This window comes from Mixophyes fleayi, chromosome 10, assembly GCF_038048845.1.
Source record: "Mixophyes fleayi isolate aMixFle1 chromosome 10, aMixFle1.hap1, whole genome shotgun sequence".
NCBI lineage: Eukaryota > Metazoa > Chordata > Amphibia > Anura > Limnodynastidae > Mixophyes > Mixophyes fleayi.
Window position 1 is genome coordinate 24,603,212 of NC_134411.1, and position 18,260 is coordinate 24,621,471.

An 18,260-nucleotide genomic window follows, 5' to 3' on the forward strand; every position below is an offset into this window, starting at 1 on the left:
AAACAGTAAATGGTTTATTTAATCTACATTGTTCCCACTACTAGTATAATCTTAATTAGTAAAATGTGCTCATAGAATATTTTTTTTTTCTAATTGTCTGGCATATCCACGGATATTCTCTGTACTATACTAGTTAAAGGATAAGTCTACTTTTATGTTTGTTTTTTTTTAAAAATTCCCTTTACAACTATCTACTGTAAATATCAATATATAAATGTATCAAACTAGTCTCAGTTATTTGCAGAATTTATCATTTAGTATTTGTTGTATATCTCTCAACAGGTCTCCTCCCAGCTCCCTCCTGTCAATCTTATTCATCCTACAATACAATAGTTTATATCAGGCCTGGCCAACCTGTGGCTCTCCAGGTGTTGTAAAACTACAAGCCCCAGCATGCTTTGCCAGGAGATAGGCCACGAATGGCTGGCAAGGTATGCTGGGATCTGTAGTTGCACAATGCCTGAAGAGCCACAGAGATGTGAAAATAATGCACAGAGCAGACACAGGGGAGATAGCTCCAGACATTTACACCACAGTGTTCTTAGCAAATCAAATGCAAACAAATAGGACCTGGTGACAAGTCTGTTTAAGCAAAAACAATATTGTGCTGACGTCTTCCTGATTAATTATTTGTTCATCCTAGGAGAGTATTTAAAGTATAATAGAACTGTATAATCTTAATCATCATTAACATTTATTTATATAGTACTGCAAATTCCGTAGCGCTTTACAATTGGGAACAAACACATACTGGGTAATACAGGCATGCAGAGAGGTAAGAGGGTCTTGCTCACAAGCTTACAATCTATGTTATGATCATGTCCAGTAGTCCAGCTACATGTCTACCTGGAATATACCACATAGTTGGCAACTGATTTTTATATATATATATATATATATATATATATATATATATATATATATATATATATATATATATATATATATATATATATATTTACTAATAAGTGTGAAAATAATGGCATCTGTCTAAACAAAATGGATTTACATATAGGTTGGTATCTTGAATATCTCTCTCTCCTCACCATGTTTCTATACAATAAATATGTCAAGAAGAATTAAACTTCTTATAGGTAAAAATGATGATGTAATTTTTTTTTTTATATACTATTTCTTGATGTACACAGGAGTATAATTAAGAATATAAAAAGTATTATTAAAAAAAAAAAATAACTTAGATTTCGCAGACCTGTGTAATTGTTCATCATTGGAGCGTACGCACTAACGCAATATTGGGCCGAACAGTCGTTTATCGTGTAATTGTCCCCGATAACCAGCTGAAAACTCTGTAGTGTGTATCCAGCCTAAGTTTAGAGAAGCGGCAGGAAAGAGGGGGACAAGATATAGGGGGAGGAAGGGAGATAATGAAGGGGTACTTGCTGGTTTCCTGCAACATCACTGCATGTATGTAACGCTTGTTACCTTTTCATGAATTGTTTCTGCATTATATGTCACATCATAAATACTCATTAACAACAATATACACTCTGGTTTAAGAAATCAGTTATAAGAAAATGATAGTTTTAATTCTGTAATATGAAACGGTATAACTAAGATTATATTTATCATTTGTTATGATCATTAATATGTTCACCATTAAATACTACACCTCTACATTAAACATATAATAGATCTACCTAAACGTCTGTGTTTATTATGGACCAATAGCTCCAAAATTTTGTGTTTGCACTTTCAAACCCTGTTGGGAACGGATTATTTGCAGTTCTCAATTTCTGAACAGATTCCTGCTGAAAAGTTGCTCAAAAAGTGTGGGGTTGCAATGGGGAGATGATTCCCCCGTGACATTAACGGCAGAACATGTAATTGCAAACATTTTAAATTATGCATGTGTATAAAAACATTTACATATATTTATATATTTGGGAATGTAAATTATTCATCACAGGAGTGTTTCAGCTGTAGTTTCTCAATTCTGGTTGTGGAAAGTGTAGGACAGCCATATCCGAAGCTCAGAATTGTCGGCGGAGGGGGTGGCTTCTATGGTGAGAGCTGGGCCCGCAGACTTTATAATGCTGGGGATCTTGTCCTCTGTGAGTTGAGCTGCGAAGGAACGGTTCAGGAAAGTTACAACTGAGCAGTTTGCAAATGACCTGTAATGCTCTTTGGTAACGCAGAACAAAGGTGAAGCTTTTTGTTTATCTACGGGAGATAGGCCAAGGACATGGCTGTTACGTATCACACACTGTACACATTCACGCTTTAAATAAATGCACATACATCTAACATGACTGTACTTATAGTTATACTATAAAACAAACGACTGATAGTGAACATCTCTGGAATTGTTTAAAATGTAACCATTATTTATAACTCACATATTGTAACCATTTGTTGCAGGGATTATTACTTATTTGACATCTGTTATCGGTCTGTCAATCTCCTCTAGCTGGTGCCAGCAGCATCATATACAGTGATTGCGGAGACATATTCAGCAGACAATCTACTAGTTTAAAAAGGATGGCCACGCACTATTACGGAAAGTAATCTAAAAGCCGTTTCCTTACACAAAGCCCTACTTAGGGTTTTAAAGATACTAATGTGGTTTCATTGGGGTGACATTAAGGTTATATTTGACAACTTTACCCCGGCTCTAGGACATATGCAGGGACCTCAGCAGCCACAACCATACCCCCTCCCACCTTCCTAATAGTGAACCTTAAAGTTTGGCAAGATGAACATACACCCTGTATAAGCCTCTGAAACATAAGACTGCCCAATCCGTCAGCAGCATTAGTCATACAGAGGTAATTCCTCTGTCCAAAGATCATTCTTACATAAACATTCTGGATGAACCAGGTGGCTTTTGGCAATCTTGAGATGGGCACCAATGATATCAGTAATTCCCTCCTCGGTATACCACCGTGTCCACTACACTTGTGTGCACCATTTTCCATACCATGAACCAATGTACACTGTCATCAGGATCCGAACTGCTTTTTTATTTGCCTATTATAGAATACCTTGTGCCCAGGAGTGAACATTTAATAGAGGTTATTTCCTCTAGGATATCTGTATCGGATAGGATTCCTTAATACCTCACAGCAGTAAAGCTTTGACGAATAGAAGAGTCCGGCTTGGGAGAGAGCATAGCCTATGATGACAGCCCCGTGCAGCTTTCAAGACGAGCTACCAACTTGTAAGTACAGTACACAGGAACCTCATTTATTTTCGCTTATTACATAGCGCATAAGGCTTCACGTAATAAGCAAAATGAAAATCTAGAACATTGTGACAAGCCATCATTAAAGACAGTATAAACGTACTCACATTTTCGCTTTGTATTAGTCTAATAAATATGATTAGAAATAACTTTATATCATACTTATTAGAGGCCTTTACCTTAATTTGCAAAGTTAACATTTTAGTAAACTGTCATTCTGTTTATCACCGACTGGAGATCAGAGGATGGTTACAATCTTATTCATAATCGATATCCCTGAACATTTCAACAGTTTAGAGACCTGGGGCTAGATGTTATAAAACTGCGGGTTTGAAAAAGTGGAGATGTTGCCTATAGCAACCAATCAGATTCTAGTTATCATTTATTTAGTACATTCTACAAAATGACAGCTAGAATCTGATTGGTTGCTATAGGCAACATCTTCACTTTTTCAAACCCGCAGTTTAGTAAATATACCCCTAGTGTCACAAAGTAGGTGTAACATCATTGGGTTAGGTATTTGTGTAATTGGGAGCAAGGCAAGATTGCACACAAAAATATGACCTCCTGGAGTACAGTATATATTGTTCTTGCAGTGATTTACTGCTGGAGATTCCGTCAATGAGAAACAATAGTGTGGACTTTCCATTTCCACTGTACACTATCTGCTTGGCCTTGCACTGCTGGAGGCCAAAGTCTTTTACATTAGTTATATAACCCTTCCAGCACATAAGCATCAGCAATGCTTTCTTCCAGCACCTTGAAAATGTTTTATGACTTTAACAAAATTCACATTCACTCTGCTGTGAAGAACAGACAGATGTGTTCACTACTAATCTCTGTGAGCATTTTCCTTCTATAGTACAGATCATTAAAGCTCACACAGATTGCAGATTCTAATTCGATTACCCTCTATATCAGACCTCACGTTCATTTTCCAATAAAGCAATGAATGTTCCGCCAAAATATGAATACAGTGCAATATCCAAGTGTTAATTGTTTAATCAGAATCTCTTCATTTTTTTTTAAATGATATGTCAGATTAAGGCAGTTTCCAAAAGTATTCAGTAAATGGTAGTAAACTTTCTTGACTTTACCAAGAGGTGTGTGGTAATTGTGTGACCAGATTCTGCTTACATATTCCACAACAGCCGCAATATTAAAGGCCTCACTTAGAGGCGGACGTAATCCATTTGTGATGCACAAAAATATGCATTTATGAACTGTGCATGTGTAACAAAAAGGGGGCATATTAAGAGTTGAGTGTACCTGAGTCTTGTGGATACTTGCACTTAGATAGGCATATTAGGGTGTACCCATGTATGTTCAGTATATTGAGGGCATGGAAACTTAAGTCAACCATGCCCCTTAGATATGTGACCCATTCTGACTTAAAGGTACACCATTTAGGATGCACATCTATGCGGGCTCCATAAGCATTGTGTAAGCTTCCATGTGGATGGCGATGTTGGGCGCGTCTTTGTGATGGACATGGTCATACGCTAGAGCACAAGTTGCTCAAAACGTCAGCGCAATTCAATATGCACACAGACAGCTGCAATCGTGCAGCCAAATTTTATGTGTATGTTCAGGTCACAAATATGTATTCAATTTTAAATGAGACCCAAAGCATTATTTGTTTAATGAGATTCTCTTTATTTTGCTTTAAGAGACAACATATATAGTGAGATGGTCCTAATTTACAGTGGTAAACTGTGTGTGGTTTACCAGGAACGGGCATGGAAGGGGCAGACCTGGGCATGGCGTCAGAGTGGCCTCATAATCCAGATTTTCATATGGAGAGCATTAGAATCTATGACTATCTGCTATTAGAGTAGGCTATGATCAAACCAATACAAGAATACAGATAACTGGAGAAGATTCACAAACTGTCTCTGCCCACGGTACTCATTTGTTTCTTTTGCATAAAGTTCCACATTTCCTTTACAGCGCACATTCCAGTGATTAGAGGTCTAAGAGGTCTGATAGGGCTCATGCGGTGATACTTAGACAGTAAGGGTTACTCACCGCTTCGCCTGCTAAACAGAGAACGCGCACATGCATGAAAATGTGTGAATTACAAATCCTACCTTTGAATGTTTTATTGCTGGATATTCCTTCGTAGATTACCAGGGAATTTTGGTTACTAGACATGTTCAACTGTATAAAATGTAGCATTATAAAGTGGTCTTCTGGTGCTTGAAATATCAGCTGGCATCTGAAATGAAAGCAGATATAAAAGGACTTTATAGCATCCATTCACATGCAAGTTAGGAATTGTCGTATAGTTCTGACAATGTAGCTAGCTATGTATTATCCATTTATGTTGTGTCCATATGTCACCTACATCCACTGATTGTGGCTTTGTCAATGGTTGTCTATGTTTACTTCTTGTAGGATGGTTCGCATGCAATAGAGTTTCTCAATACTTATCAATTTCTGAATCCTGCCCCCCCCCAGGAGATCCCAGATGTCAAGTGGCAAGACCAGGGTGGGGGGGGGGGATGTGAAGCCTCAACTCGCTTCATTTTGGCCCCACCCCCGCAACGTTGCAATCGTGGCATTTTGCAACGGGGGGGAGGGGGGGCAAAAATGCTGCGTTTCACCGCGTCATTGTGGATGGGATCCTAGAGATCCGGGAGAGCTACCCAGAATTCGGAGGAGTCTCCCGGACATACTAGAAGGGCAGGGAAGTGAATGTTTTCTCTGTTCTTGGGAAGTGACATTATATATTTCCATTTTGTGAGGGACTTATAAGAGGTCTGAATCGGTCTTAGTTTGGCCCTATGCCTCCTGTAGGATGTATTACCTACGTGGAAAGCAGAGATAACAGTCAGATGTATTTCACTCTCAATTACTAAATATGTCACATTTCTAAGTGAACGGTGGAGCAGAGTAGCGTTCTAACTATTGTTACGTATCCTGAGTACACAACTATACTGCTCAATAATACAGGCATGCAATCTTTTATATATAGGAAGACAGAGAAAGTATCATATGCACAGATATACTGAGTGTCCCCTCCTACAGTCACTGCGAGGAGCTCTGCTAAACAATTTAATAATGGACAGTATAGGAAAAACAGGGCTGAATCTCTAACTGGTTAACTCTCAGTATTCTGGATAATAGATCTCATACCTGTACTTACAATGCAGGTCTTGTAGGAGATGCATCTGCCTGCAATGACCCCTAATATAAGTAATTTACCATTGGCAAAAATTAGCCACGTTCCAACATTTGCTGGGTAGCAAAGTTCAACATTTTAAAGCGCACATTGACAACACATGTGAACTTTACTGCCATCTAATGGTTTGACAGAAATAAACAGGGCTCACTATCATACTTACTTATAAATAGAGCCATGTCACTGGTGAATAAAGGTGTTTTTTTAATGAGCGATAGTGCTTGTTAGAATATCTCACTATGCACTAGGGGTGGCGAGAACCAGAGTTTAGTTTCGTTGGCAAAGGCTCCCCCATGTTTATGCTTGTGGAAGGCTATTTAACAAGTATTGTGGCAGTGTTTGTACCACCTCAATGCTTGTTTTGGTAACGCCATCTCACCATATAGTATTCATTAATATTATTTCATTTAAACTTTTTTTTTAAGTTATCTATTATATATAATGTTGTGTAGGTGTTTTTTGTTATACTTTATAATATATATATTTTTTAAATTAAAAGTAAAGCTCAAATCTGGCTCATGCATGCTTAGGGATGCAAACTGGAGCGGCGACGCGTTAAATCGGCTATTACTGCTCTGTGCCACTATAACCAGGGCAGCTGAGCAGAGCCGTAACTAGGCAGGTGCGGGCGGTGCCGTCGCCCAGGGCGCAAGCCCAAGGGGGCGCATTAGCCGCCCGCTACCTGCCTCTGTGCCCAGGCTCAATCACTGCACACAGCGCTCTTACATCCATCTGCCTCTGCCTGCCTGACGAGAAACAACCTATTCCCGGCATCGGACGCTGTAGCTGCGGCCGAGCGGCTTCCTGCTTTGGCATTTGGAACGCAAGTTTGCATTCCAAATTCCGAACTTCCTGTCAGTGGAACGCACATGCGTTCCATTGACAGGAAGTTTGGCATTTGGAACACAAACTTGTGTTCCAAATGCCAAAGCAGGAAGCCGCTCAGCCGCAGCTACAGCGCTGATCACCGCTGATGACCACTGCTAGAGAAAAGTAATTTTTACAACAAACTGCTCTTATAAGAGCATAATTCTCAATTCTGTTCCATTCCACTACCATTCTCACTCATCCCTTCCACCTACCTCCTCCATACCCAAACTCCTATTTCAGCCCACTTATACACCACTTCCATCCATCTCTACTCCCACTGATCTCACCAGCACCTTATTTTACTTAATCTCTCTCTATTTCTCAACTATAAATGTTATTTTAATTTCTATTTTATAATACACATATTTGCAAATTTATGATAATCCAAATGCATCAGAAATATAGATAGAGTTATAGATCTCTCATATATATATATATATATATATATATATATATATATATATATATATAATTAATATATATATATCCATGCATCCGGCTTATCATGTATTTGCAAATATGTGTAACAGAATTTTTTCAGTAGCCACACCCCCATATTAGGTTGGCCACACCCACTTGGCAAATGTCGCGCCCACTTAGATGGGGGGCACCGGTGTCCTGTCTCGCCCAGGGCACTAAAGTGTCTAGTTACGGCACTGCAGCTGAGTAACGCCAAGTTGCCCTGGGGAGAATTTTTCATAAGCATGGGTGATACATTGTTTTTATATTTTATACTTATTGCTGTAAAGGATATTTATCAATAGTCACCACACTACTTGCTATAAAATAAGACTCATTTACCAAAGATCAAAAGTGAAAATCCACAATGCAAATTATATTTGGTGACATCTTGAGATTACTTTTATTGGCAAGAAACTGTCCCAATTCCAGTCCTGGCAATATCATAGCTCCCAAAATTTAGAATCCCGAAAGTGGGACAAAATAACTCCAGCCCTGTCCCACACAAACTCCGCCCACAAATGGACATATTTAGGCACCCACTTTCCCATTAAGCCCCAACCCTTCCGTTGATTGGGATGTCGTGCCAAAATCAGAACAGTTGGGGGTTATGCATTATTATGTTCATAGAACAATGAACTCATATTATTGACACTTACCTGAAACCTTTGGCATTGTCCTGACTATTGGCAATCAGTTTTAGTTCCCCCGGTGCCTGTAGTGACTGCAGAACGTCTTTACAAGCAACATAGTTGTTTTGTAAGGAACTGGAGTCCGAGGAAGGATCACTGTCTGTAAACAAAGACACCTATGGTTTATTCACAGGAGCATTAGGTGCCATTATAGCCATGTCCTGATCATTTAAGGTCCTATATGAAATTGCAAAACTGCTTTTTCATTTACTTGATTTGCTGGGGGCTATTTCTCCCCACAAACATAATTAATTTTAACATGCGCCTTCCGATGTACTACATATAGTAAAGACCATTTTAGGCACAAATCAGCCAATAAAAATAGAAATTTAAAATGAATGTGTAAAATTAACAAAACCCAATACCAAAATATAAAGTTATCATACCATTTCAGCAAACAATTGCATTTACAATGTGCTATATACAGTACTAGCCAAAATATAGAGCTTTATTTTGTGAAATAAGTGAATGCTTGGCATGCAAGCTGTAGAGAGCGCTGACACCACTTTTCAAACAAATGTTACTCTGCAGGAGGCAGACAGAGGACTCTCCCACAGCAGTTGTTTGTAGATCAGGTGAGTATGGTGGTGGTGGTGGTGGTGATGTATTAATATAATGTGGGAGTAGGTAGGGACTGTTAATGTAATGTAAGCGGTGTATTAATGTAATGCAAGGGAAGGTGTGGGCTAATAATGTAATGTGGGTGGGATACTAAGGTGATATAGTGGGGCTAGTATTACTAGCAGATGGGGTTATTCTTTTAATAGAGGGTCTCTACACGAATAGCACCACTTTTAATAAATGTGTGGCTAATGCAGGATATTAATATACTGTAGAGGGTGGTAATGTTAAATGAGGTCTATGTATTAAAAATAGGGGCAAATAAATGAACACCTGACTTGTTAGGATGGCTACTTATTAAATATGGATGCTATTGATTGAAATATCAGGGCTAGCTGAGTGGAGGGAGGCCTTGATTGTTGACTCATTGCTCGATTTTCAAGAAGATGAACAGTACCTATTTCTTTTCTAATCAGGGCCCTATCAGTCTAATATCTGGCTAAGCACAGCTAAGCTTAAGACACTAGCAGGTAATCAGAACTGCAAGAATAGGTAGGAGAGAGTAGTTCAGTCTGGCACCTGTCCAGATTTTGGTGGGGCAGTTCTGATATTTTGAACTGTCATGTACAGTCAGGACTTTTTCCTGGTTGCAGGGACATTCAAGAGATATGTCCTGCATTATGCTTCTGTCCTAATCTGCTCCTGCCAGCAGCTGTGTGTGGATGAGTCGTTAGAGTGCTACGTAGCGCTAAACCACTGGCGCTGCTGCTCCGTGATGCGGACACTCTGTGCAGGACACTGGTGACATCATCAGGTGTAGCTCCTTCCCTCATGGAGCAGAAGAGATGGGAACTGGTGTGAAGACCAGAGCCCTTGTCCAGCGGACACTGCAGCGTGCAGGAACCTGTGGGGGACTGCCGTGACACATGACAAAGGGAGCATATGTGACAATGGGAGAATGGGCAGAGCATATTGAAGATTTTGCTCATCACCAGTCTACATGGGGCTGTGCCCATGTATTCATATAGAACTGGGCTGTCAAACTAGCTGTTTGTGGGCCCAATGTGCCTCCCCAAATCTTTTCTATCACCATCCCTGACAACCTCCAAAGAATGTTTTAAATAATTCAATAGTATTCAGCTTGCAAACACATTTATAACATAATATATACTACTCACTGATACAGAACAAGCATTATGACATTCCATGGTAATGCCCTGTAGAATTGTACACTCTTAGCATTTGGAAAGATCACCCATAGTCAAAACAGTAACTTTTAGAAATAAGTCAAATCAATTGTACCTGGTGATAACGTTTTCTCCTGTGAATTGGCAGGTTGATCATGCTGTCCTTCATCCCCAAGCGGGCCGTCATCATTTCTACTAATAGACTCATACCGTGGCTTAGCATGGAGCTCTGTTTCCTTCAATTCTCCAACTGATTAAAAAAAACCAAAAAAAACCTTATTTTTAAATAATGTTACAAAGCATACCTATGGCTGCCATATTTTCTGGATAATTAGATTGGTCATTCAAGTGGAGTCTAAGTTTTGTCAGCCTGTCAAACTCTATTTAGATGTAAAATCTTTTTAAACGCTTTTACTTTAACGCGTAGGCATCTAGCTTAAGCTGACTACATATAGACCGGTCTCTCCACTTGGCTCAGTGAGAGGATCACTGTCCAATTGTAGACAGCTACAGTAGACAAGATCCAGCTGTCCAAAGCTTGTGCCAAACAGCCAGAAGACTTCTGGTTTAGACCAGGGCCTGTTAACGTGGTTGATAGAGGACTGCATGGGCAGGCTTAGAGCGGTCACCTTCAGGATGTTTCCAACATGCCTGGTAACAATCCAGTTAATTTAGATGGGATTATATTAGGCATCGCACTTGTTGCAAAGACATTAGTGATTCAATATCGCTAGTGTGCAATACACACTGATTATACAGAAGCACAAGTTAAAGAGAGAAAAATACTTCTTCTCAGTGATCCATTTCCCAGAGTGCAATGAAGAAGGATCAATAATATCTATATGGACTGAATTTTCTTCTCTATATGATCTCTGTGTGCAACACATCACACACAGAAGAAATTACATCCATGTCAATGAGCCCTTACAGTATTGTGCTGAGACATTTTTGATACAGAGTCTCTCTAGGAGTGATATATTGGCCAATATACTTTCATCCACGCCGTGTTGGACTATCACCGAACGCTGACTCATTATAGTTAATTGTTATATATTTTTGATACTGTTACCAGCTGGTCATTTTAGGGTTAATGTGTTATCTGTTTTGTGCACATGCCTAATAAATGTTATTTTAATCATTAATCCATGTGTTATTGGTGAGGGATTGCCGAATCACACTCAGCGCTGATTTATATCTTTTTGCCTTACAGTATTGTGCAGGGTCCCGTGGACAAGAACATTATAATGTAATGTTTCCCCTATCCCACACAATGTAATCATATTGTGATGCCTTTACAATGACAAACTGATAGTAACAGTGAACATAAGACACACTTACCTGACCTAATTATCTCCTCTATCCACTCAACAAACAAGGGAACTCTACTGTACACTCCAGGTTTGGGATTTTCCTTGCATCCAACACCCCAGCTTACAATACCAAAAATAAAGTAGATCCCTGTATGATCAGAAAGACAAACCAGGGGACCTCCAGACACCGACTGTAACAAACAATTTAGAATTATTATTAGAACCAAATCTAATCATCACAGGTCAACATTTATCTACACAGCTATAATTTAGGCATGCCTCCCTTATTTTTAAAATTAAGAATTAGAACTAGGGGTAGGTCACTATGTTGTTATGGCTGGAAATTACAAAATTCATGTGTTGCTATTGTAATTATTTATGTATGGTGCCTCACTAAATACAATTTATAGTTGTAGTTTGCAAAACACTCATTAAATATTATTTCACATACCTTTGTGATGTTTTATGTAACTCTATACAGAGTAGGTAATGAACAGGTTAAAGACTAGAGAAGATGAGGGCGATATTGCAAAAATGTGTCAACTGCAATAAAAATCTGACCCTAGGGGGGAATTCAATTGGTCGCGTTACTGTAAATAGTAAAAAAAAAAAAAAGTAAAATCGGCCTGCACACGATTACCGTTATTATGGTAATTTCAACGCTGGATTTTTGCTTGCAGTTCCCTGAGCTGCAAGCAGAAAGCCGGGTTAAATTTACCGTAATAATGGTAGTAGGATTAAGACTGCATTAATCTAGGGGGAATTGAATCCCCCCCTAGATGCCAAAGCCTATACATAAAGTCTTAGGGGTATATTTACTAAACTGCGGGTTTGAAAAAGTGGAGATGTTGCCTATAGCAACCAATCAGATTCTAGCTGTCATTTTGTAGAATGTACTAAATAAATGATAACTAGAATCTGATTAGTTGCTATAGGCAGCATCTCCACTTTTTCAAACCCACAGTTTAGTAAATATACCCCCTTAGTCTAATGTCAAATACTGGTATTGGATCCACCATCTGGAAACAGATTGTCCTGATCACTCCAGAAAGTAAAAAAGGACATTTCTGCAGGTATTCTGCTATAATGTCGGCCACAAAGACATGATCAGCAAATAGAGAAGTAATAAGCCTGCGCTCAGGGCCGAGCTCGTCAAGTGCATTTCATAAATGTCCTCCAATGAATTTCAGATGATAGACATTTTAGATGGGGCTCCAAAGAACATATAACTATTCTGAACTAAGAGGTCTAAAGATCCAGATCAGAAACATAGTACAAGTTTTGAGCACGGCCCTTCCACTCCATTCATTTCTTTAATATAGTAACAAATATATCTAGCAAATGTGTTTCCCATGTAACCCAATAAAAGGAAGAGAGACAGTGAAAAAATATGTGAAGAGATCATTATTTCAAAGCTATTCTTTAAAAAGGTAGCGATTCATCAGCAAACCCCATGTGCATTATTTTAACCTGAAGGGCTCAATTGCATGGGAATGTAGAATACAATAGAACCATAAAGTACATGAAGACAGACGGGGATAAGAGCCAGGTCATTGTGTCTCTGGGATGGAGTCCACAGAACAGAACAGCCTGGCACTGGCTTTAGAAATGTTCATCTGTCACACAAGCAGATACTCACTTATTCTCTAGTTGGAATTGGCTTTGAGCAAAGATATTTCACTGCTGCATTTAAAGAGGTTGTTCACATTTGGACAACCCCCTTCTCATTCAATAGTAGCCCCCCCCCCCCCACTCCAGTAGTACTTCTGGGAGGCCAGCCCTGCACTCCTGCCAATACCTGTTCCCAGTGGCTTTCTCTTATTGTATCATCCATGTCTAGGCGGATAATTCATTCCTGCTCAGACTACAGGGTGCAGCTAATTCATCACTTGAATGGACACAACCTGCTAGCAGTCTAATCAGGTTGTACATATATGTCTGTACACTGGACCCTGGCAACGGCGGCATGTCACAATCTATGCAATGATATAGCTGTGACATCTATAAGGGCTACGTGAAAGGAAATGTAATCAGACTTACACCCTTATTTTCATGGTATAGGTGTTATCGGTAACAGGCGCCCGCCCCCTGGGCCCTCACCTGTGGCCCCCAGCTGTTTCCTGCTTTGTCAGATTTGCTTGCTATAGTGTGTAACATTTGTTCAAAATGGCCGTTGATATGTTATTACTGATATGTCTCTTTAATGTATTACTGAGATTAATTGGAACATACGGTGCTTCTGAGGGTTAAAGGGCCGCCCATGTGAACCCTGAAGTGTATCAGCTTGTCTATCACTGCCTTAAGGGCTGGGCCGTTTTAAGCACAAGTACTCACAGGCATATCAACAGCTAGGGCCTGAGTCATTAAGGAGAGTAAGGCAAAAAAAAATGAGTACATTGTATCCTGGACAAACCATGTTACAATGCAAGGGGTGCAAATTAGTTTATTATTTTACACATAAAATAAATACTGGCTGTTTGTTAATCTAGCACACAAATACTTGATAGCTTTATTTTTACACTGAAATTTAAAGTTGATCTAGGACATGTCTTAGCCCAATTATAAATCTGCCATCACATTTTAAATTTACCTCCCCCACCAATGCAACAAGATTTTGCCAAGGTGCAAAGTTACTCCTTTTTCTTTTGCTTTGCTCTTCTTAATGACTCGGGCCCCTACTGTAACTAGACAGATGACAATACAGACTGTGGATTGTACTGCCCTCAGTACAGTTACAGTACCTGTTAATGATCAGTAGTCACTATTTTGACCAGGGTCAATGCTACATTTCCCCATCATGGAATGCAGTGCAGATACGTAGCACATGTTAAAGCTGTACCAGCTAGCAAAAAAGGTGGTAGTGCAGCAGACTGCCACTTCTAGCTGGCAAATAAATGAACCTATCCAGGAGGGTGTGAAAGGGAAGTCCAATCACCAAACTCTTGTTGCTACCATGTGATAGAATTAAGCAGAAGGATCTATCTACCTTTTTTTCCTAAACATTCCCGATCATGTGTCTAACTATAAATAAGTATTGGGCATAGAGCCCACAGCTACTATCGGTGGTTCTTCTGACATAAGTTTTCTTTTCTCCATCACCCCCCCCAAGTTATTGTACTTACTGAGCAGGGGTTACTGGCTTTGTCTGTTGCGGTCCCGGCACAGAACATCCGGTCTGTAATAAAACCATAGTAATCTTTGCAGACTTCATCCAGGACCACCGGAACTTCCAACTGCTGAAGCTTTGTTGACTTTTCCACTGTAGATTACACATCACTTGTTCATTCAAAGGTTTTCTTGGAATGCTTAGCATTGTACATGATGCATACAGATATAAAAAAAAACTATTTCTCTGGCGCTAATAAATAACAGTTTATAAAAAATATATATATATATTTATATGCATACAGATATAGACAATTGTGGGGGTAACCGATTAGATAGGCATCAGTGAATAGACTGTACCAGTAGAGAGCTATGTAAAAATGTCATAAGAACGAGAACCAGTAACTGGAAGACGTAAGTGTACGTATTAAAAATGAGAACGTTTAAAAATTAGAACGCAGGAATGAGGTCAAACAAAAAGTCCACAAATTTGTATTAATGCCATGTATTTAATGAAAGATATATGGAATGGGTGTGAGTATACGTGACATGGTGTTAAGCTAGCCACACGTGTTTGTTTACTTGCCGAATCTCCATATCTGTGTCTAGATGTTGGCAACCACAAGTGGGTCCAGAAGTGCAGCTGTCCGATGACCACAGACACTCAGCAATAGTAATCACAGGCCAACTGTATTATTAGCTTGGAACAATTGATGTCTGGCCAACTTTGTAATGGGTCTTGGCTATCTTTGATGGTTGTTGTTGACCAAATTGGTAGGCAAAATAGGCACTGCTGTAGCATGCTATAGAGTAATGGATAGGATAAGCCATCTGTAACCTACTAAAGGTTGGAAAGCTGTTTTAGAACAAATTGGCCTGACATCATGCTATGTCTGCCATTCAGTAGAGTATTAGGCTTATATGCTGGTAAGTTCAACACCCCATCCTAATAGTCGAAGTTAGGGTGGGGATTTATATGAATTGGGCTCTTATAAGGGAGGATTTCTAGTTGTGATAAAGATTACGAAGATCTTCTCCAAACCCTTAGCTTTCAATTGCCTCTGGCCCACAACGGTTATGGATTGTAAGAGATTTATTAGTCCAGAGAGATAATATTACGAACATAGTTACCGTATCCAAGATCCCATCCAGACACCACACAGAGCTTGGTTGGTTCCACCTTGCTGTGTGCCTCAGGGAGACATATGGGCTGTATATAAAGGTTTAACTGGAGCCGCTCCTCTAATTGGATCAAGGCAATGTCAAAGTCCATCAACAGTGGGGAAAATTTAGGATGCACAATAACTTGCTTCACTAAACGTTTCTGGGGGGGGGAAAACAAACCAAAGGATGTTGTCAAGCCCCATCAGCTCTCAAGTTGCGAGACAGAAATGGAAGTTAGAAAAACTCCTCTACTCATCTCAGACAATCCCTCTCTAATGGCTGTCAGACTACAAATTTCAAGCTGCCAGTCTGCAATATTAGCTCCTATGCAGATCTTGCTCACTCCGAATCGACCCAGACCCCATGGGACAATAAAGGTTTTGGGGTGAATTCAAAACATAATGTTATTTCTTGTGGAAGTTCATATTTCTCCCTTCTTGCTGCAGAGCACAGCACACTCGACAGGAGTGACAGCTTCCACCTGTGCTGAGGAGAGGACAGAGGACTAGTCAGCCTCCAGACCAGTGAGTTGACTCTAGGGGGTATATTTGCTAAACTGCGGGTTTGAAAAAGTGACGTCAGCGCGACTTAAATCAATGTTAATTTAAAGCGGCAATGTCAGGACCCCGCATGTTAAGTGTTTAAACACTTAACCTGCGGGGTCCACAAATTGCCGCTTTAAATTAACCTACATCTAAATTGTGCTGACGTCACACTGAAGTGCCGAACAGCTGGGTCTTCAGAATCCCTGGCTATCAGCATGCCGCTGCCATCGGATATCTGGATCTTCAGTTTTCAACTCAGTCTGTTTTTATTCTATTCGGTTTTTTTTAGGCAGTCGGATTTTTTTGTAGGTGTCAACCTCGTCTGCGTTCTCGTAATCGGTAAACCGTACCCAACCCATTGATTTTGTAATCAATGCAGCCTGCAAAACACCTTAGATTTGCACCATGCCTAGATAGTACAACCAGCACGCTTCCTGGTCCATGCCTACCCTCAGAGCCGAATTAAGACCACATGGGACCCTGGCAGGGTAGCTGTTTCAGGCCCCCTCCTCCAATATCCTGTTTCTGTGCTACTCGACCATTCATCAGCACATTATCACTGTAATAATTCATTTTAGTCTTATATACAAACATTAACCTTGTTATTCTCCCTGTGCACTTAAAAAATGGTCACAGAGAACCTAAAACAAGATGACTATATATAAGCAGGTGCCAAGGTTATGCCGGCAGTGCCCATATAATTATATAAACTTACAAGGCCCATATATTAAATGCCCTAATTTGACCATCTATAAAGTTGGGAAGCCATCATGTACGCAAATTTATATATTTTTTTTTTTAACTTTTACAGGATTCCAAGGGTAAAACCACAGGGGGTGAGGGGGTGCAGTTGCTATGCTCCCCTCTGAGGCCCCCAACTCTCCCCAGGGCTCTCTGCTATCAATAGAGCAGAGCAGTGGCCTGTTTTGATCCGGTGCATGTGCTGCTCCGCACATGCTCTGCTCTTTTTTTTATGGGCCCTGTGAGGAAACAAAGACCTTGCTGGCCCCCAACCAAACTTTGGCTTTGGACCCAGCGATGCACTGTTCTACACTGTTCTACACCTGGTGTAATCATGTTTAGGAACCTTCTAAATTTGTCTTCAAGGAGCAAAAAAAACCTGCCTTCCCAAATAACCACCCGCGTACAACTGTTCACTCTTCCCCCACATAACATGAAAATGAGGCAGTAGAGCATTGGTTAATAATCAGACCTGAGTATTTTCAGACAGCACTTGGTCATGCAGCCCAGCAACTACTATCCATACATCGCGAGACTCTGGTCTGCAACAAAAATACAAAATTTACAACAGTAAATAATAATAATTTGCATTATAACTTGATTAAATAGAAGACATGCAGATGCTCCGACATTCAAGTTAAGATAGCACTGTACCATTAGTTCTCTAATATAATATATTGGATCAGTAAAATTGTTATAGACCTAGTTCTACATAATTTGCTTGCGGTGGCATTTTAATAGAAACAGCGGGTACTGTAGCATAGCAACCTCTCACATTCCATCTGCTGGTTATCTGTCATTGCACAACAAATCTGGATGAATTAGTTCCATGATCTAATTCTGATACAGAGGAAATGTGTTTATGGGAGGGGATCAGGTAGAATGACCATCCATCTTTAATAGGGTTCTGGGGGCCCAGACTTCCTCATTCAAACAAAGTGGTACATTTATGACCTTGACCTAAAGTAAAGCGAGCTTGGAGGAATATGCTGTGTTTTCCAATGGCCCGAGATGTTCTTGGGGTTTGTTGCAAACTGCACGAGGCTTACGCTGTTCATTAATACACTTCGCGTCAGAGATGTGTTGTGTGTTTTACTGCAGATGTAAACTCAAAAGTTGTTTGGAATGATGAGAGAATTGTGATATCATGTAGGATGATCAGGAGTGGTAATAGTCTGTGAATTGGGAAGGGAGCATGGTTTGAGCACAATCAAGGGCCAACACTAATATTAATCTCAAT

At 39.9% G+C, this 18,260-nt stretch overlaps 1 protein-coding gene across 1 annotated transcript in view; it reads right to left on the bottom strand.

Moving 5' to 3' along the window:
* Positions 1–963: 963 nt before the first annotated feature.
* OVCH2 (ovochymase 2) overlaps positions 964–18,260 on the bottom strand; it is a 59,205-nt gene continuing 41,908 nt past the window's right edge. The window contains exons 16-23 of the mRNA XM_075188619.1: positions 17,493–17,562; positions 15,702–15,894; positions 14,588–14,724; positions 11,494–11,656; positions 10,271–10,405; positions 8,375–8,507; positions 5,293–5,420; positions 964–2,082 (exon numbers count right to left, since the gene is read on the bottom strand). Of these exons, the coding sequence (XP_075044720.1) occupies positions 1,949–2,082; positions 5,293–5,420; positions 8,375–8,507; positions 10,271–10,405; positions 11,494–11,656; positions 14,588–14,724; positions 15,702–15,894; positions 17,493–17,562 (1,093 nt within the window). The 3' untranslated portion in view covers positions 964–1,948. The remainder of the gene's footprint in view (positions 2,083–5,292; positions 5,421–8,374; positions 8,508–10,270; positions 10,406–11,493; positions 11,657–14,587; positions 14,725–15,701; positions 15,895–17,492; positions 17,563–18,260) is intronic.